Raw genomic sequence first — 22,259 nt, forward strand, 5'->3', positions numbered from 1 at the left:
ATTTTCCAGGCCCCATTATTTATAACAAAGAGAAACGTAATCCTTTTTCCAAGTGAAACAGACAGAACTGGAAAGCTGAGAAGCTTCTGTCGTATCGATCAGCAGAAACCTACTGAGAACTCTGTTTTATTATTCGTTTTTCAGACGAGAGCTTTTTAGTTCAGGCTCCAGTGCTGTCGTGTTGAATCAACAGCAGAAAACTCTTTTCATATAAACTTATTAGATGACTCGAGACCAAACTCTGCTCCTGCATATGAAGATGATGATCTTCGAACTACTTCCAGCAGAGGATTTCAGTTTCTTGCAGTCAAAATCATTGACGTCACCAAACTGCCCAGAGCCACCACCAGAGCTCCAAGTATAAATTTCCAGGAAATTCCCTAAAACACAACAAAAACACCACGGTAGTTCCAGTCAATGCCAGATTCGTGGCAATCACAATTTAAAAAAAAAAAAAAAAAAAGTAGTAGATATAATCACAGCTTACAGATGGCTTCTTCTTTGATGGGATCAGGAAAGGTGCAATATTGTCTCCAAGCATCTCTGCTGGTTTGGATTTCCACTCTTGGGTTTCTTTGCCTCCAGACTGCCTTTTGACAAGTTTAGATAACTCAACATGGATTGCCTGTAAGGGGGGGAGGAAGATGCTTCTAGTAAATAAAAATGAAACGCTCAAAGGGTGAAGGTGCAGTTTTAAAAGTGTCCAGCAGGTGAAAGCAGAGATCTGAAAGTAAAGTAGACCTTTATGCTAAAGACCAGGGAATTATGAAAGTCACATTTTAAACTTTATACTAACAGCTTTGCACTTGTAACCAAATTTCACACAGAGGACCTTTTATATTTTTTAAATGGCAGATTTATCATCGGAAAACTGTAGCTCGCCATAAAAAGTAAGCCATTTTTCTTATTTTCAGTGGAATTTCTGATATTTTTTTTTTTTTGGGTGACCCACCACTACAGAGTGCAGTGCACCAACTTTCTCACAGAGCAGCTAAATCAGGTTTCTCTAAAGCATTTCATCCACTGCTGGGACAAGCGTGTAATTACCAAAGCAGCAGATATTTTCGTTTTGTCTAGACAAGACCAGGCATATTTGTGACTGTGGCAGTGCGCCCTATAGATCAGGTCACTGTAACATTGGCAGAAATGTACTCAAACTCTGTAGATCAGATCCTGCGGTGCTGGAGTAAGCAATGACCATAAACTAGGATTAATTCAAATCTTTGCAGCATTTGTACATTTCTCTGCTGTAGCTGAAAAGGAGGACTTGGTTACTCTCTCCGCATTACAAAAATGTAAGTTATGTATGTATGTGGTATTTTTGCCAAGATTGCAAGAAAGCACTTAGTGATGTGGTCACATCTGTGGACTGCCAGATGTGCAGTTTGCATGAGCCTCTGTGGAGGATTTGGCAGATTAAACAAACCACAAAAACAAGATGGTACAGGCCTCAACACAAAGAGTTCACCAGGGTTCCTTCAGGCTGATGTGGAGCAAATTTATTTAAAAGCTTCTAAACTTTAATATTCAAAATAAAGCGGTTATGTCCATTTGTGTGAATGTGAGAGATGGTAATTTATCCCGTATCCAGGGTCAAATGTTTTCATGTATTAAAAAACTGGAGATTTTATAGGCATTTAAAAAAATATTGTCAATTTAAATAAAGCGGAAACCATTTTTTTTGTTATCAACCAAAGATTTTTCTTACATTTGTTTATATTTATTTAAGATAAGCCCAACTGTGCATGTTGGGATTAAATAAATCAGTTGCGTTGTTGCACGTTGGCATGGCGATATCAGCATATTGCCCAAAGCGCAATTTTGCTCAAGTATAGCCTCAGAGCGCTGCTATTATATGAGCCCGTGCTGTTTGATGGTTGATCGTTTATAATGTAATAATGTAAAAATATTTTAACACATGTTGAGCGTTTAGTATGGAGCTGAATTTTTCTGAATAATTGCACGAGGCCTGGAAATTATTTATTCATTCGCTGTGCAAGTGCAAGTTTAACAACAGCACTCGACTCTGTCTTTACCCTTGAAATTATAATATGCAGAGATTTTTAACCTCAATAATGGCACATTCGAGAGGTCCTTTTTAAAATAAAAACACATCATTTAGACCGACTGGAGCGTATTGGCAGCCAGGAATAATTTTGGAGCGACCTCTCCCCTGTTTTTTCATTCTTTTTTTTTTATGTGGGAGGGATTCACAGGCAGCCTTGGAAGAAGGACCTGCTCACCCATATCATCTCACCTTGGTGGCTGGCTCCAGTTTCAAGGCCTTTTTTAGCACTTCCATAGCCTCTTTGTATTCGCTCTTGTCAGACAGGAGCTGAAAGAGATTAGAAACCCTGCAGTGTGAGCAGAGCTGGAGGAAGCATAAATCAAAAACTGACAGAGAGGAAGATAGCAATATTGTACCTACTATTATTTACCCACAAAAATAATAAAAAGCTAACTATATTAACAAACTCCTCTTCCTTCCAGGAAACCTCCTTAAAATTATAGGTTGCGAGATTCAAATTAGATGCTACACACTGTCTATACATCCTCACCTTTCCTACCCTGAAGAGGGCCTTGACGTTGTTTGGCTCGAGGGTCAGAACGTCTCGGCTGGTGTGCAGAGCCTCGTCAAACTGCTCCAGTCTGACTTGAGTGGTCGCCAGGTTGTTCAAACACTTCACACGGTAGTCCTGCACCTCCTCCTCCTCTTCCTTCACACCAACATCATTACCATCTGCACAGGGAGAGACGCATGGCTTATAACATACCCTTCTGCTTCAACTGTAGCTTTACAATCATTAGATTGAATTGATCCCACAGCCCAAAAACATGCATGTAGGGTTAATTGGCAGCTGTAAACTAACAATAGATGTAAACGTGAGGGTGAATGACTGCCTATCTGTAATATCTTGACTGTCGGGGAGAAACTCGGTGCTATTTAGTGCTATTTTTGCATTCAGCTGGATGCTTTATCGTTGTCCTGCATGGTTTTACCATTAGGCTCAAAGATGTCCAACTGGCTTAAGCAGTGACTGAAGTAATGAGCACTGGTTAGTGCAAAGGGATTTTACTGCTGGCCCTGAGCATGATGGGTGATAAATGTTAGCAGCTTAGGGGCTACATTTTTGTGAATGTGCCACGCAAATGCGCCTGAGCAAGTTGAACAAACGTCTTGGATTTACTGCGCCTGTTTTTGCCTTTAAAAACAAAAACTTATCAGAAATAAGACAGTTATGTTTAGGAAATTATGTACATCACGCATAAACAGGGGGAAAAAAACAACCAACTTTTGCATCCATTAAGCTGATCTTTTGCCAAAGAGTGCTTTGGCTGTCAATCGTGAAAAACATGCAACTTAGTTTTACTGAATGAAGCATAATACATGCTGTGCCCAAATGGCTAATCGATTTGCAACATGACAATAGCTAACCAAATATTTGCATGTCAGGATTGTGATGTGGCAATTTGCAAAGAATTAAATCAAAATCAGTTATTTTAAATGTGATCTGACAATAAAGAGGACCGATGACTCTCATGCATGGACCCATTTTTCACAAGCTAATTCAAAATACGAGTCTGTGTCAGTGTCTCAGTGTTAACTGTTCAACCACTATTTCATTTTCATGCAACTCACATCATAGCAATAACTATCACAGACTATAGGCCACCCATCCCCACGCTCACACTGCCCCTGATGACCCAGACCCTAAAACACTTCAGTTTGTCTCAGCACTCGCTCCTCTCCCTCTTTATGTGCACACCTGCTCTTGAAAAGCGCTGTTACAGAGAAAAAGGGGTTCATAATTTTATGCATTTTGTGGCTTAATTGGGGAAGCAGTGACACACTGTCCCCACATATATGTTAATTACTTAACAAAGCATTTTCAACACAGGAAAGCTGAGGAAGCATTGAAAGCAGTGTGATATGAAATAGGCATCACACTACGTGGATGCTGTGCTCGAGTCCAAGTGAAAGGCGCTTGGGCTCACCTTTTTAAACAGCACCTGGACGCATCAAGCAGCGGCCACACTAACAACACGCACTGCACTTCATTGTGCTCGGACAAGGTATGAAACAACTGTTTGGTCTCCAGTTAACTGCAAATATTTAAGCCAAAACATGGGGATCATAGTGTTTTGCAGTGTTTTATACAAAGTTATTAGGTTCTCTATTTTGTTGTAAACTGAATGTATAATAATGATGTGCAGTCCTGCAAATTTTGGCATTGATCCGATATCAAGTAAATGCAGGGCCAGTATTGCTGATACCAATACCAATAATGATATTTTAACATATAAAAGCAGCTTATGTGGCTTTTGTGTGTGTGTGTATCATCGTACATTTACCAAATTCTAACTCATGTATTTTGAAACTGTGTTTTTTGGAGACCTGCTATGCAAATGCGCCGGTTTCTAAAACTCCAGCTCCAACTTGTGTGGGCTACATACTGAACTTAGAGGATAGAATCAAAGTATTGATTCTATCGAGCTAGTGTCGATCCGAAAACAATATCAGTGTTGGTATCAATGTGCTACAAATAATTTAGACGGTCATCTGCTCGAGTTTTACTTCATTTGACGCTCTTCTCCCATAAATTAATTATTTAATAATATTTTGTTACTTATTAAATTCGTTTTTTAAAAAGCCTAAATATTGAGCTTGAAAACCTCAAACTCAAACGACATTTCCTCTTCAAACCAAACACTATTCTTTTTTTTCCTTCTTTAAAAGCTGAACAGCGTTTGACATAGAAGTGAAAATATTCCCTTTTTCCACATTTAATAGGACACTTCAGCTCAAATGACCATGTTTCATCCATCCACGCAGTAAACTTAAAAGTTCTTACTTAAAAAAAATGACACAAAATTTATTTAGTTTTGCATTTCTAATATTTTGCAAGAGCATATTTATTCTTACGTAATTACCAGTTAATTGATTATATTGATTTTAAATCTTCGTGTGTGCCGAGCTGGTTTTTGTGTGTTAGGCTCCGAATGACACAAGTAAGAGATAAGGTCTGTGTTTTCCCTTTTGCTGGTCATCTTCTCATCCACTAATTACATGATCTCGATGCCCTGATAAACTCCTCTCTTCAGTGCCATGGTGACTTGTCTCACCGGTCTGCTGTCATTGTTGCATTATGAAGCAGTGCATGTTTTTCTCTTTGCTGACATGTTCAGTCACATTTCCCTCTTGGCCCGACCCTGCCTCATCAATGATCAAAGTGATTAAGTAAGTAGAAAAAATAAGACCATTGATTAGCTTTGATTATGCAAAAGAAGTAAGCCCAAAAAAACGATCACAGCCCCAGGCTCAGATGGACGTGGCGCTACATCGTGCTGAAGCGATTAGTGTGACGGCAGAAGTGAGGAGAGCGCTAACCTGTTATGTCATCCCCGGCTGATGTGGCAATAAGGTGTCTCAGGTCTCTTAGTCTGTGTTTTATGTGCCCTGGTTTGTGTTTTCTCTGTGTGTGTTTCTTTGTCTCTGCCAAAGCATCCTTGGCACAGTCAAAAGTAAGGGAGTATTACCTTTGCTGCGTGTGGTCAGCACATCCAGAGCCACGCAATAGGCCCGGGCAGCCAAGCTGTATTCCTCCCTCTGGAAATGAAAATTCCCTGTCTCTCGTTTCTGGTTGCCGATGCGGATGCGGTCTGCAATGGGCAGAGTTAATGGGTCCGGTTTCTCTCTGAAGTCCAGCAGCTGCAGCTGGTAGAGTAAAGGAGCCCAGGCTGGAATATCAGGCTCTCTGCACATAAACACAAAAACAAACACAGTCAGTATTTGGGGGCCAGAGGATGGCAGCAGCTTGTAAATGGCCTGTATTTGTATTTACTAGTCCCTAAGGACCCCAAAGCACTTTACACATCCAGTCATCCACCCATTCACACACACTGGTGATGGCAAGCTACATTGTAGCCACAGCCACCCTGGGGCGCACTGACAGAGGCGAGGCTGCCGGACACTGGCGCTACCCTGGGGAGCACTGACCACCACCAGTAGGCAACGGGTGAAGTGTCTTGCCCAAGGACACAACAACCAAGACTGTCCGAGCTGGGGGCTTGAACCGGCAACCTTCCGATTACAAGGCGAACTCCCAACTCTTGAGACACGATTGCCCCAGCTTGTGTGTGTTCTTAAGCTATTGTCTTAACTGTTATTAAGGTCTTATAACTGTATTACTTTGTGTGCCTTTTTTTCTTGCTCCTTTTTCCCAGTGGAATTGTTTCTACATGAGACCAACTGATGGCACTGAGTACATCAGTAATCCTGAATGGAATGAGTACTGTTATCCCTGATGAGCCAGGGAGGAAATAATGGGGCTGCAGAGCTGGATCTAAGCAGAGAACAAAGAGGAAGAAATATAAATCGTCCATTCCAGCTATCATCATGAGGGCTGTGAGGTATTGGGCAATAAGATCGATGAGCTTGGAGCGCTGATAAAGTCCCAGAGGGAATACCATGAGTGTAGAGGGATGTGCTTCAGGAAAACGTGGCTGAACTTGCACTTCCCAGACCACAGTATGGCACTACTCGGCTTTAAAACATTTTAGCCTTAGAGAGCTTTAATCTGGATGAATTTCACTGTGAATGAAAAGGTGGCGCGATCTTGGACACGTTAGTCTCAAGGAAAGTTTCTGTGACCTAGTTATTGAACTGATAGCTGGTGCTTAGCTTCCAGGATTATTTAGTCACGTCACTGCTTGTGTTTTTTCTTTATAGCAAACTCTCCAACAAGAACAAAAGCATCACTTCTCATCCCCTAATGCTGCTCTTAAATTTAAAGACACAGACACAGCTAGAAAGATTTTTTTTTTTTACAAGATTTTCAGTTCACGCTGGTACTTATACGGCACTTTTGGTCACATGGTAAATTCCCTAACCCCGTAGGCCCAAGTGTGACATATTTGATACATGACGTTTTGTGAGTTTTTGACACCTGAAAAACTTGAATAAACTTTTGAGCAAAAGTTATACAAATTTAATTCCAAAAACACTTCAGTTTCAAAAAATTAGAATTTTCAGGCAACTAGTTAATGATTCAGGTTTTACAGAATTAAAGTGACGATCAGTCTGGTATCTTTTTTGTTGCAAGTTTTACCAGTTTGTGTTCATTTATTATAACCTCTTTTGAACACTAGAGTTTATAATAAATGAACACAAAGTAGTAAATAACTGTCATCACTTTTCTGATATTTGACTTGATATTTATGCCTCTCTCTGTGCTGGTACGCTATCAGTACAGCGTGTGTTAAATTTCACTGTATCCAACAGGTCATAGACCTTAAAAGCAACAACTTTAAAGATGCCTGAGAGACCCCGGTTCACTTAAACAGACCAGAATTCGACACTGGTGTGAACTCTGGAGCTGTCAATGTGTTCAGTTCACTCAAGAGTCACTCAGAAGGAAAGTTAATTTGGTTCTCAATCATCTGGCTCCTGTGACCACGTTGCACACAATGGCCCATTATCAGTTTCTGTGTGGAAGCTCTGATTCAGATGGGGTGTGTGTGCATGTGCGTGCGTGTGTGTGCGTGTGTGTGTGTGTGTGTGTGTGTGTGTGTGAGAGAGAGAGAGAGAGAGAGAGAGAGAGGCAGAAAAAGAGACAGAGAGAGCCAAGACAGAAGGCTACGTTTTTAAAGGTTCACTCTGAAACGACTGCAATACGACAAGCGATGAAACAATAATAGAAACTAACACCAAAAGCAAAAGTATTTAATTAAGATCACAACACAAAGGTGTTCCTGCAGACCCCCATTCAGCCTCTGTTTACTGCAAAGTGATAATACAAGGGTTTCTTTAAAATTAGGTTATTAAATATTCACACCGGTTGTGTCAGTGGCACAGTTTCTTTTTGTCTAACGGACCTGTAGTTGTATCCTCGGCCTTATCCTGGAAGGCTGTGTCAGCAGGTGGGATCGGATTACCCTTTCACCTCCCCTCTCTGGAGACCTCATCCACTATCGCAGGACACACAGGAGTGTAAAACCAGCATCTGAGCCAAGCCCTCAGAAACTCGAGCCAGATCCCCGCCCTCACATCTCAAAAAACTCTTTTAGAAGTCTCTTTTAATTATTTAACCTCAATGAGCTGTTTTTGCATACTGCTGCACAGAGCTGAATTGTGCAGCAGGTGTCCGAGAGCAACGGCAGAGACAGAAGTTGAGCTTTTGAAAAACACATGGCCTGTGTTGCATTTTGTAATGTTGGTCTTTCTAATCATATCCCGCTCACGCCATGTGTGTTGCAGGCATAGGAAGAATGTAACACCATCAGTTTGCACCGCACATACTGTAACTGTCTGTACGCTTACTGTAGCTGCTTCTCTCTGCTCTTATCTAAAAATATTACACAATCTCCAGACTGTGTGTTATGTAATAGCGCCTGACATATAACAATAACTCACGCAGAGACCGGCAAACTCCGACCTTAACGTGCCCGGTTCCAGATTAAAGGGGATCTGTGGGAATTCACCCCTGAATCCACTGATTAACCACCACAATCTGAAAGTACATCCAACTAAACTTCTTTTAGTCACCATGAAGACTCAGAATTTATAATCTGTTTTTAAAGTCTGAGTCTCATTAGTTTATTACAATAAGTATGGCTTTCTAGCCAAATATAGCACTAAAATGCCACCAGATCTCAATCCAACACCTTTGGTATACTGGAATGGGAGATTCTGACCATGGATTTACAGACCCTATTAATTCAATGTCAACCAAAATCTCGGAGGAATGTTTTCAGCATCTTGTTGAATCTTTGCCACGAAGAATTAAGGCTTCAGTACAAGCACAGTGTATCTAATAAAGTGGATTATAAAGCTTTGAGTTTGAGAACCACTGCGGACGATAATGATAAACATAAATGTTACAGTGAGCAGCGACTGAGAATCAGTTTATCATTATGTGCATCATTATTATAATCCATCATTATGTAGCGTGGACTTTTGAGTGCTCTATACTGAATAGACTTGCAAATCAGTGCATAGTACAGTAAACAGCAAAGTGTTCTTAAAACTATAAATAGCCTATCACAGAATTAGCTCAAGCTGCTTCACATATTTTTTCTACTTTACAAGAGATTTGGATTAGTTTCTACCGAGAATAGAAAATAAACCTAAGTATCTCATTTAAGAAAGAAAGAAGTTATTTTGTTTGGCCTACAAAGAGATCCGCATTGAATCGAACATTTTGTTCAGAGTTAAAACCTCTCACTCATGTGTCATTAGAGATCAATTTTCTCAGACAGAAGAAACACTTTGCTGCTCATGACTCACAAAGGATGAGACACAATATTTGGGAAGTGATGATTCATCTCTTATTAATCGCTGCAGCCACACAGCTGCTTCAACGTCAACTGTGGAAACCGAATGTGCCACATCAACACTCGACTAACTCCAAGTGATGTGCTACCCTGCGAATGAAACTGAAGTCGCGCACAGGCTCGGGCATTAAACAAAATAAACATGACTTTCGAGATGTTGAGAGTAATCTGAGAACACAGGCTGCTGACAGATCTATAAGGTTTAAAGTGTCATACGGGTCACTGATGATTAGCACCACACCAGTGTGCTACTACGCCGAGTTTAGCCAATGAGCCCCAAGGGTCCTTTTAGTGCAAACAGGAAGCAGAGCCTGTTGGACGGGGTGCGGCCTCGCTGCAAGATCCCAGTGAAACCCGAACCTGTAACTACAGCCCAGGTCAACTTCCTAAAAAGTGAGCTGCAGAGTCAACACCCCCCTCTGCTTACTCCTGGCAGCCTCTCTCTGCTGCTGTTGGAGAAACTAGGGTCATAAATTAATTAATTAATTAATGAAGTGTAATGGTGTAACAATTGCAAATTTTTTGTACTTTCTATAGCAGCAGTCCCCAACCTTTTTTGCGCCACGGACCGGTTTATGCCCAACAATATTTTCAGGGACCGACCTTTAAGGTGTCGCAGATAAATACAATAAAATAAAACTAGTACCGGTACCGAAAAAAATAAGATTTATTCATAACACACGTGAAAAGACCCAGGAAAACCGAGTTAACGATAAAAACGATAACACAATAACGCAAAAAAACCTAAAAACCATACATTTCACACCTGAGCCTCAACTCTCGCGGCCCGGTACCAAACGACTCACGGAACGGTACCGGTCCGAGGCCCGGGGGTTGGGGACCTGTATTCTATAGAACTAAACAAAGCTAAAAGTTAGATTTAACTATTAAAGGTTCTTTGGTCTGTTTTACGCTCTATTCACCCAAGATTTGTAGCCACGTAGTCTGAACCAGCGAGTTTTGCTGTGTATTTGGTGTTCTATGAATTAAGGCTATGTCCACACGTACACGGGTATTTTTGAAAACTGAGATTTTCCATTTTCGTTTTAAAAAATAATCCCGTCCACACGTAAACGCAGAAGGAAAACACTGCTAGGAACATGCCAAAGCAACAGGTGGCGATATATTCCTAACCGTGTAGAAATGTTGGCCAATCAGAAGTCTAGAAGCCTCGGTGGGAAAAAGTAAACAAAGCTGGGGCATAGAAGCAGAACCGAGTTGTATGTGTGGAGGGACAGTAACTGTGTGTGTATATGTAAGCATTTAAACACTGCAGAGAGTACAATTAACAGTATTGTAGAAATTCATTTCACCAAAACAATAACGTGGCGCACAGTGTGACGTCAAAAAAGGCGCACACCTTTGACGCTGCGTTTTCTCCGTTTTTCTCGTCGACACGTAAATGCTAAAAATGAGTTTTCGAAAATATCCACCCTGGGCGCGTTTTTAGAAATCTCTGTTTTCAGTGACAGAAAACGCAGTTTATGTGTGGACGAAAGGTGCAAACGCATAGAAAAATCTGCGTTTTCAAAAAGAAGTCAAATTTCTTTGCGAAATAAGATTAATTTTCGCTTTACAAAATTACTCTTTTCTGAGGAGTTTTTGACTTTATTAGTATTTTAATTTATTCCGCCATGATATTAATTTCATGAATTATGGTCCTATTAAGAGTAAAACCGGATGAAGTAGGGCATCCTTTAGGGCAGAGGTCAGCAACCTTCAACATCAAAAGAGCCACTTTAGCTCCTCCTACCAAACAACGGGAGAAAAAGCCACATAGGCAGGTAATGGGGTGGGAGAATGTATGGATCAGTAATTGTATAAAACTGTTAGTTTTGTATAAGGAGGAGGAATTTTATTCAGGCCACGGCCATTTTGAGTGGAAGGTGAGTGATATTTTGTCTTGCTGACACGTTGTTGTTCTTTTAGACACTTTAAATACAACAAAGTGGATTCTGATAGGCCCACTTTGTTTTAACCCTTTTTTCCCCTAAGAATAGATATAATCTTACATAATATCAAAGTTAATTGCAGATTAACCTTGCCAAGCTAGCTAGCTAACCAGCACCCTGTCCTCTAAATTGGTCACGTCTACATTCAAGAGAATCGAAATGGCGATGGATTACAAAGCAATATTAAAAACGACTTCAAAAATGTTGTCAACAAATCGCCGCGTGCCAGAAGTTAAACCCATCCTTTGTAGTCGATGATAATGGCATGAAGTTAGAAGATGTTTAGATGTGCAAACTCTCATGAAAGTTGTGATGAAGACATTTATTTGGACTGAAGTGGCAAATGACACCATCTCATCATGCAAGAGGTTTCTTATAGCAAACAAAAGTCACATAACTTGTTTGTTTTTAAGCTATGAAAGCCGTTGATTGATTGATTGACCAAGTTCCTGTGTTTCCATATTTGTTTGTTTCTGTTCCTTAACCCTGCTGATGGAAGTGTTTGTAATCTGTTATGCTGATGGTAATTTGGACTGGCTGTTTAAGACAGTAACTAAAAATTATTGCTGTGACTCCCTTGTATTGTGGCCGATCACTTTTATTATAAAGGATCTTGTTATTTGTACAGTTATACGTTTATTTAAAAACAAAAGCCTGATTTTAATCTGTTCCTCATTTTCAAAACGTGTTGCGGAGAAATAACTCTACAGGCCTGACCAAAACTAGAGCAACGAGAAGACATACAGGAAGGTTTTCTGGGTGGGAGCAGCAGGACAGAGCCCGAGGCTGTGAGGGATCAAATTTCTAGGTGTCACAGAAGCAGTTAACGCCTTAAATAGACTTTCTTACAAAATTTACATACTGAATGAAATGCTGAAATGTTACAGCAACAACACCGATATACTCAGTAGAAATTCCACGAATATCCCATTTCTGTTATCTCCAGTGATGAGGACATTGTCTGCTTCTAAGCGCAGTGACTTTACTGTGCGGCATTTGCGTGACACGGTTGTCTTTGTCATAATGGGCCTGCAGATCAGATTAAAAGCAGAAATGTTTCCACACTTCTCGTGCTCATGTGAATGCGAGTGAGATAAGGATGCGCTTTTCCCTCTTGTGTCACGAGGCGAGTATGAATTCATTATAGATGACTTTGATTCATGTGGCTTAGCAAACTTCCTCATTAAGGTGTTTGATAGTGCAGCTGACTCATGCTGTTATCTGTCACGCAGACCCCTGGCTGCTCCGAATGAAAGGAAAAACTCCCTCGGAGGAAAAATAGTGGTCACTTTGACGTCACGCGCTCCATAAATGATGGAAAGGACGGCGATGTGCCTCATCCTGGTTCCTATGGTTACAACCGTCCAATATACCGTAATAAATGCAGTGTGCAGGTGGTATGATAATGCAAAATGCACGAGGATTTATGAGGCTGTTTATTTTTTCCGGTGGTGAAAACATGTCTGTGCGGAGCCTGTTTTGACTCTTGGATGGACAGCCAGCATCAATACAGCCACGCAAAGAAGCTTAGCTATAATCCTGGCAGTGGTGAGACGTCGCAGCTGTTTTTCCTCGCCTGCTGCCGCACTAGTTAATTTGCAGCAAAACAGCCTCATATTACAGTCAGAGATCAAGAAACCAAACTACCAGTGTAAGACTTTTCAGCTGCTGCCGCCGCATGCACTCTCCTCTCCTGTTTGTTTTTAGTTCCTCCTCCAAGAATGAACCAATGAAACTGTGCTCACAGGGATCAAAGACATCTCCTGTCTGCATACTGGTTCTTGAGCCCCTTGAAAGCCCCCTTATAAGCTACAGCACATTCTACTTAGGCCTGTTAAAATGAATCTCATCTCAGCTCTGGGCTACCTGCAGGGCATACAGTGGATTTTTAATCATAGGTACTTGTCCAGTCGTTTCAGAGAGACTCCAGAGGATCATTTGGTTATACAACTTTATTAAGTAAAGAAAGTACAGTACGTCCTGTAATTATCTGCCTGGCATGGGTCAATGTCAGTACTAGTACCTTCTGTAAAAATGACACGAGGATGCGAGTGCAACAGAACTATGCAAACATCAGTATATCCAGTGCAGTTTACGTGCGAAGATCCCACTGGTTACACTGTAACGTGTGAAAAAATAACCAGGTTGTGTCCTTGATATCTAACGCAAATTAACATTGGCTACATTTTGGATTTTTTTGCCAGCAAATCTCTTTTTTAGGATTTTCTCAGGTCCCACCCGTGCAAGTGTGAGTAAAATGTGTGTCCTACAAAAAGGTCTTCAGCTTTTATGTTTAAATTTACTGCATACTGGAATATTTTCATTTTATACAGTAAAAGAGACGTCTCTTTTTTCTGCAACTCACCCAAACCATTATTTAAGTCACTTTGTTAGGTACGCCTGTTCAGCTGCTCGTCAGCCAATCGCATGGCAGCAGGTCGGTTCATTTAGGCATATATTAAAGGTGTCAAAATGATGTGCTGAAGTTCAAACTGAGCATCAGAATGGGGTAGAAGAGCCATTTAAGTGACGTTGAACATGGTATCACTGTCATTGCCTGACCTGACCACAGTATGAAAGATGGATGTAGCTACCGTGACATCATCCACTGTTTCCTGAAGTCCCATTTTGGAGCCTCGAGAAAAAAATTCCCTTATTGCCATCTCAGTTGCAAAAAAACAGAGCAGGTCTGAGCTTGCTCCGGACTTGTGACTGACTAATTTGTAGCCAATCAGTGTGCGGTTTTATACCACAGCTAATCCTCCACTCTCAAGTAGAGCTTAAAATTTTCAAAATAGACTTAAAAAATAACCAAAAAGATTGAGTTAGTCAGTGAACTCAGAAGGTAAGTCTTTACAGAGTTCAAGACAGAAAGCTGTTTTTTAATAGACTTCTATAAATTGAGAGTCCTTTGTGACCACCATCTGGTGCCCTAAAAAAGTCTAAAACACTTTTGCATTGGCTTCATTTCTCCTATAGAAAAGCTACGTCCATGTTTTTACCATCTATGAGTTAAATGAGCAGATGTGAGATGTTCAGAAATGACAGGTCTACTAGGATTTTCCTGAACAACCATCTCTAGGATTTACAAAGATTGGTATGAAAAAGGATTAATATCCAGTGAGCGTCATTTCTCTGAGCAAAAAACACATTATTAATGTCAGAGTTCAGAGCAGAGGTCAACGGTAACTCAAATAACCAAGGCACATACTGTAGAAGGACATCTCTGAAAGGACAAGACCATAAACTTCTTGGGTGCCACTGCAATCAGCTAAGGAGAGACAAATTGTAACAATTCAAAGCAAAATTGGACAAAAGTGGACACCAAAACTGTTCAATAGACAATTTGAACATTGTTTTCTGGTCTCATGAATCTCAGTTTCCACTAATAATGTTCATACTGAATGCTTCCTCTGCCAAGTAATTACTCAGGGTTATGGTGAATCTTTAATGATGAGGACTATTTTTATGTACTCATTGCTTAGAGTTGTTTGAACTGACTCAGTATTCATGGTGAGCAAACAGATGACGAGAGAGATAACCAGCAAGCATCATAAACAGCACAGAGTTGCAGTGGTTAGTGCAGGACAAGAGTGAGACAATAACAGGACTCAGGTAATCCCGCTGGTGTAGCAGATCAGTGGATTTAGAGATTCATCAAAAGCCACAACTTATTGCACATCATGGAACATATACAAGGAAATGTTATCGTGTCATAGCAGGAAGTAACAACAGTATGCGTGACTTATAGTTTTCACTAAGTGTACCAGTAAGGAGAGTCAGTCTCCAAATAACAAGAATCCTGGAAGTACCTAACGTAAATGGAATGTGGTCAAGAATGTGCATAAAAATGGACCAACGGGTTTCATGTAATCCAGTTTTTAAAGCCTGAAGCTACGAGTTTTCACCTTTGCCATTTTTACTTTTTAAAAACAGACACCAGAAGCATGGGACAGATTTGACTGTGAAACCGAAAGACACTCTTCAATCATATGGCAGGCCCTCCCTAAAACATATCTGGCTTTATCATCAAAGAAGACGGCAATCAGTGGTGGAAAGAATCGACCACGATAACATCAGCTGAAATCTCAGTTGACAAATGGTTTTTGTGTGTGTGTGTTTTTCTAAACAAACTGTTAATGGAGCTTAAAGCAAGAAAACCCTTGCAGCAAATGTGAAGAATTAGAAATTTGATGAAATATTGACCCATTAAAATAAATGTATTTTTGATAAAAATCCATCTGCTCTTAAAATCTAAGAGCGAATTTGCCCCGCAATAGGACACCGGCGAGCTCCAGCTCTCTGCAGTCAATGACTGAGTGAAGAAAGTTCAAAGCTTTGCAACAAAAACAACACCTTTTCTCTGACTCACAGGTGAGCAGGAAGTTTCAGTTTCTACCTTATGCAATAATCTGAAATCTCTCAGCTTTGAGGATCTGATGTGTGGCAGCATCTAGATGAATTATTCCCCTCCACCCCCAGCCCCTAAAAAAAGGCTCAGAGCTCTTGCTGAGTGTTGGGGAGGATGCAATCTGTTTCCCTGTGAAATTTACCACTGCAAGTCATTATCTATTAAATCACTCTCACTGTTATCTGCAGAAGAAATCTTAGCCCTGGATTGACTCTTAAGTCCATAATCAATCAATATGAACAAGCAGCTATCTCGGAGGTGTGCACGCTCCGGTCAAGAGGCAATTTCTCAGGCAGCCCAAGGCTCTAAGATTTAGCTTCAGTGGATCCACTGAGATGTTAATGTGAAGCGATGGCAGCCAGGTTCTTTCTTTGGGCAGACATTATGTCTACTGATTATATAAACCAAATATTTCCCAGTTTTGGATTTCACACTGGAACTTCAAAGCTCACAACAAATTCAGAGGAAGGAGCCAAAATATCCTGCTCTTTGAAAGATGAAAGTCCTCCTCCTCCATTACTCTTACACTTCACATAAATGTCTGCCCACTTCAGCGGAGCCCAAGCGTTTTATGCTTCCTGATTGGATGATTTAACTTCCATTCAAATCGAAAAATTCCTTTTTCTTCCCTTTTCCCCCCCAGAAAATGTGATTTGAGCATAAAATATGGGTGAGACGTTAATTACCATTCAACGAGGTCTCCTGTTTGCCTCCCTCTGTGTTTGTGAACATTAATGTTTGATCACAAGCTTCTAGTTGCTTTATGTGTGACATTCTGGGCACGGAATAAATGTCATAAAGAGATAGCTATCAGAAATTAATTTCCCTTCTAAGTCTGAACTGTCAAATGTGCATGTGCCGAAACCAGATAACGCCCGCCGAGAAAATGTCACCATTTCTGCAATATCGTTTTGCACAACAAACAGACAGGAGCTATCACGCTCCCCCCGACTCATTATTAAACAAGATGTAACTTTGAATCGGCGGTTGTTGCTCCCCCGTGCACCTGTGCACAGCTACACCTGGCCTTGGTGCCTTTTTTTCCATGTTCGACGTGTTTAAAGAGTCATTTACGAGCAAGCATGTTGACTCTCCTGAAGGTGTGCTGTGTGTACATCAGACAACAACGTCATGGCCATTATTCACTGTCACTTCGGTGTCCAGGAGAAATATGACTGCCTCAATAAGTGTGTCTCTATAATCTAACCAATTAAAGCCACAGCTTCTTTTTACCAGCAGCCAGCTGTGCCTCCCTGTGTAGCCTGTGAATGAAAAGCAGCACCCCGAACTCCTGACCTATTAGTCAGGTTGTCATGGAGGAGCAGCCCTTGTCTGCAGGCTCTTTGTCTCTCCCTCCATCTCGTTGTGTCGACTATGAGACCTGAAGCGTTAATCATGACTAAAACATCCAGATTTCTTAAGAGGAAGGGCTTGGCTTTACTCAACCTGAGCCTGTGGAAAAGGGACAGGTCCCTCTCATCACAGAGTTCTCAGAAAACAAACACAGACGAGCACATTTGCAAAGAATTCCAAGCCATTTATGCTCCTATTATATTCGCAAACACACTTGTTTTCCTCTGCGGATAATGCATTGTTTTGGCACATGAGCTCACTTGTTTTGTCCTTCACCATCTGGAATAACAATATGAAACATTATCAGAGTGCGGCTAATCCCATCAGTGCTATCAAACAACAGAGACTGTTTCATTTATAATGAGATCTCGTAATGAGGCTGAATTAATCCCTTAAGCTCGAGGACTGCACATCTGATTTTGATTTCGCAGCGAGGACGTCAGCGGGAGTTCGTCCTCAGCAGACGTGTGATGACGGTGCGCTGACGTCTCAGTGCGATGAGTCATGCTCCACGTCCCCGCTGACGGTACCTCTTCATCACCTCAACACACAGACACACACACACACACCAGTGCCACTTGTCACTCTCCTACAGATCTCTCCTCTGAGCTCCTCGGCTGCACTCGTCACCTCACATCCTTTCACAGCAGCAGCAGCACATTTCTCTACTGACAACCACTGCATGAGCTGATTTGCACAGGCACACTGTCTTCTCTGCCTCAGCCTTCAGAGAGCATGGTACCTTAAACATTAACCCACCTATGCAGTGTGTATGTGTGTGCAGTGTCAGAAACAGCTTGCCCCCTCCAGTATCCCATCTGCTTCCATTCTGCTGCAGTTCCAAATGAACACATACGTGTAAAGTGGCCACTCTTGTGTGTTTTCCCTCATCAGCCTGTTTGAGCTCACTCCACAGGAGAGCTGTAATTTTCCGAGTTTTAAATGTGAACGTCAAGTTGCAAAATCATAATAGGAAGTGTCTTTTGTGAGCCACAAATGACGAGCGGGACAGGGTGGTCCTGGAAGTCAAAGGATCCCAGAGGCAGGTTCTGTGTTTGAGAGAACGACGAGGAAGATTGAATGGATTGGATTTATATAGCACTTTTCTAGGCACCCAAAGCGCTTTACAATACCACTATTCATTCACTCTCACATTCATACACTGGTGGCGGCAAGCTACGGTTGTAGCCACAGCTGCCCTGAGGTAGACTGACAGAAGCGAGGCTGCCATATGCCATATCGCGCCATCGGCCCTTCTGGCCAACACCAGTAGGCAAGTAGGGTAAAGTGTCTTGCCCAAGGACACAACGACCAGGACAGAGGGCCCAGGGATTGAACCGGCGACCTTCCGGTTACAGATGCGATTCCCAACCCCCTGAGCCACGGTCGCCCATGAAAGCAGCTATGAATACAAAGCAACAAAGACCAGTGTATCCACTAAACAAAGTTTGGCATATGACATGCCATCGGACCACATCAGCAGCAACAGTTATAGCAGTTCTGGACAGCATCACTTGGTTGTCATACAAAGAGGAAAGAAGTAATAACCTTAGTAATTTAGACCGTGTCTTTTAGATGCTCGTCATCTGAAGCATGCTGACCTCTTCACAAGGCTTAATGCCCTTAATTTAAATTTCACACAGCTAACATACAGCACAGTTAACCACAAGCTGCTTTTAAAATCAGGTTTGGTCAGCCATCTAGTCCTTATCATGCTCCACTAATCTCTGTGCCTCTCCATCTGTGTGTTTTGTAGACAGCAGGCATGGATGGTAAAAAAGGTGCTGGTGGGGCTGAAGAGCTGTCTCACGTGTGGTCCTTCATGTCCCCCTGCACAGCAAACACTGGAAAACAGGCTTTTGTTGTAATATGGTGGTTGTTCAACACAGCATACAATACCTAAGGCCACAGTGGACCAACAGTGTGGTGTTTGAGTGCAGGCATCATGTTTTGACACCAAGGAGAGCAACATTTCAGATATGAGGGTTGGTCAGCAGGTACAGATTAGAGATGGCACGATACCACTTTTTTATGTCCGATACCGATACCGATATCATAAATTTGGATATCTGCCGATACCGATATGAATCCGATATAGTGTGTTTTAATCAATAAAACTGTTTTTTAAAAAATATCTTGCTGCATTTTGTATAAGTTCATACTCAAGTTTAAAACAACAACTACACTAAAGCTATTCTGTTATACCTATATGCAAAAAAAAAATTTTTATAGTTCAGCAATACTGATCAATCTAATAAACTTAGACCTACACCATCCTCCCTATTCTGGTATTTTAAAGAGTACTTAGCGTAAATATTAAGCAACCTAACTAATAGGGTTCCAACTCCCAGCAACAACAAAAATAAATAAATAAAAAATAGGGAACCACCCCTCACGCTCCACCTCATGATGCTTAATCAACGTAATCAACCTTAATTTGATGCAGTGTGAAAAAAAAATGCACAGAAATCAATTATTTTTCAAGAAATATTAAATAGATTCAACATCTTTCTTCAACAAAATTGCAGACTGTACAGATGGTACCTTCCCAAAGGAAAAAGTACTATAGCTTACTAGGGTATATATATTAGACTTAATAGTCACTATATACAGTAATTGACTTCTATTCATTTTACATCAAATTAAAACTTTCGGTGTAAGATTCGGATAATTATTTATTAAAAGCTAGACATTTTAAATGAGAATAAGAAAGAAAAGTATGTCTTTGTGCCCCCTTTTCCCTGTTAATGCCCTATCGGCCCCCCTGGCTAAACTGTGCTAGATCCGCCCCTGCACAGTTACCAGCCGTCAGCTACGTAGAAAAAGATCCTCGAGTAGAAAGTAATAATAAATAAATTCTAACAACAGCTTATCAAGCTTAAACGTGCTGCTGTTGTTTAGCCGCTGGTTTCCTCTTTCTGGTGCAAAGTGGGCCAAAAACAAACCAGAGAGATGGACTCCCGACAGAAAAGCCGATCAGCTGATCATTAAGCAGTTTCATGATTGAAGTAGCAGCCAGAAGAGGCAGTCGCTTGTTAAGCTTAACGCAGGAATGCTTTACAAACATTCAGAGATGGACTTACACACTTGCTTTACTTCTCTCGGGGATAACTTTGTCGGAGATGAAATGCCGGGTTGCTAGCGAAGCTCCACATGCTATCCAGACCACCGACAGGTCCCGCATGCCACAGCTGCTCTATCACGTGATGCATACTGCTCCGACTGCTAACGTTCTGAGGTGAGTTACGGCGTGTTGCAAGTTTTGTGAGCTGCTTTCGTGATATTTAATGGATCGGATTACATTTTTTATTTTTCTCCGATATCCGATCCAGTAATTTAGGTCAGTATCGGACCGATACGTAATATCGGATCGGTCCATCTCTAGTACAGATATTGACGTCCCTCTCAAGAAGAGTACCATGGTTAACCGTATTCTGTAGCGGGAATGGGATATATAGTTTATATAGAGAGTTTTACCTTAGGTGGAAATGTTTGGGTAAAAACCAGTTTTTAGCTACGGAGATGATGAGGATTAATACAGTGTAATAACAAAAACACATGAATAAAATAATCACTATTTTATAATCTCAGAGGCCACAGCCAAATGTTCATTTGCTGATCATTTTTTTGTCCTTTTATAAATTTTTGAAAGCTTAAGTTTTAGTTATAATTAATCTTTTTTTTTTCTATTTCCTGTGTTTGTTTTGGACCTGAGCAATGTTATAACAAAAAACGTACTAATATGGCCATGAAGAATTTATAAGACCCCAGCCACACAGGCCTAGAGGCTAGTCCACAAAAAATGAGGGACATGAGGTAAAAAGGAGAGTGGCTGCGAGTGGTTGCTTAAGGCTGATGACAGTCACAGAGAAAATAGAGCTATAGTTTCCCCCAAAAGTTGATTCATCTGGACGTAGCATTTTCAGTGGGAGAAATGTTTCGTCACTCATCTAAGTGACTTCTTCAGTCTCAGCTGACTGCAGGTTTCCCAATCTTATTAACAGTACATTTGCATAATGACTGAAACTAGCACGACTGAAGGAACAATGGGCTGGGAGGTCAGTTCCTTGATCATTAATATGCAAATTCTAATGACCATTGATCATCAACCACTGATCAAAGCCCACTGATCAATGGCCATGAGTACCATTCACAGAGAGTTCAGTGGTACTAGTTTCAGTCATTATGCAAATTTTATGAAATCGTCTTACAAATGACATGACTTAATGTGTTTAATTATCCCCACAGTGCATCCACTAAGACAAACTCTTACTGTGTTTTTTCAGTGAGTCAAATTCTGCTATTACATTTTCAATTAGTAATTAAAACTACACTCTGTTTTGGTGATGCACTATGAAATATAAACTATGGATGAGACTGATCTCAAAGCTACCTAGCATTGCATCCAACAAAATAAAATAAAATAAAACAAATGATGGCTTATGGAACTGGATCTGGAAATCCGGCCTCAAGAATTCACACAGTTTACTTTGATGAGAAACACTGAGTGTATATATAGGCTTTGTTTGTTTACTCCCAAATTATGTACTCTGATTACTTCTTTCGCCACTGTTTTTAGTCGTCATCACAAGGATCATTCTTGTGGCCTTCAGATAATATTTTAGGTATAAATTGCATAATTGCAGAATAATAAATCTGTGAAAAACCACACCACAGCAAAAGTAGAGTTAAGGGGAAAAAATGCAGTGCCAAGTTAACCGGGCCTATCAAAGTGGGATAAAAGAGGAACACAATAACCAGCAACCATAAATAAAAAGCTGAAAATAAGCACTGTAAGATTAAAACTAGACAAGAATTATAAATCCTTATCCAGTACCAGTGTTACTCTACCAGGCCTTACTGCTCTAAAATAAACAGTCTACCTAAAATTCAATAAAAGAACATTTCAGTTTAGGAGATTTACTCTCCCTCTAAATACCCCCTGCCTGACCACAGAAAGCAGAAGTAGATATAAATGAGGGCAGTGCTATATTACAACCCAGGCTGTCGATGTGAGAGATAAGCCTGCTAGCAGTAGGGGGAAAAGGTAAACATCCAGGGAGATTAGATGAAGGACATGCACAGTTCAAACAGTGGCCTGAGTGGCAAAATACTGCTCGCGGCGCCAAAACAACTTCATCATCTAGATTTCAGACGGAAAAGCAAAAGGTCAGTTCAGTTCAGATTTAATTTTAGCTTAAGTTTGATAC

General features: G+C 40.9%; 1 protein-coding gene across 1 annotated transcript in view; it reads right to left on the reverse strand.

The window, feature by feature from the left end:
* Positions 1-94: 94 nt before the first annotated feature.
* The window catches only part of fkbp16 (FKBP prolyl isomerase 16), a 35,947-nt gene continuing 13,782 nt past the window's right edge, over positions 95-22,259 (reverse strand). Inside the window, exons 5-9 of the mRNA XM_082541806.1 lie at positions 5,539-5,756; positions 2,559-2,740; positions 2,258-2,335; positions 488-625; positions 95-380 (exon numbers count right to left, since the gene is read on the reverse strand). Of these exons, the coding sequence (XP_082397932.1) occupies positions 294-380; positions 488-625; positions 2,258-2,335; positions 2,559-2,740; positions 5,539-5,756 (703 nt within the window). The 3' untranslated portion in view covers positions 95-293. The remainder of the gene's footprint in view (positions 381-487; positions 626-2,257; positions 2,336-2,558; positions 2,741-5,538; positions 5,757-22,259) is intronic.

Source organism: Aulonocara stuartgranti (genome assembly GCF_965226115.1).
Source record: "Aulonocara stuartgranti genome assembly, chromosome: 7".
Taxonomy (NCBI): Eukaryota; Metazoa; Chordata; class Actinopteri; order Cichliformes; family Cichlidae; genus Aulonocara; species Aulonocara stuartgranti.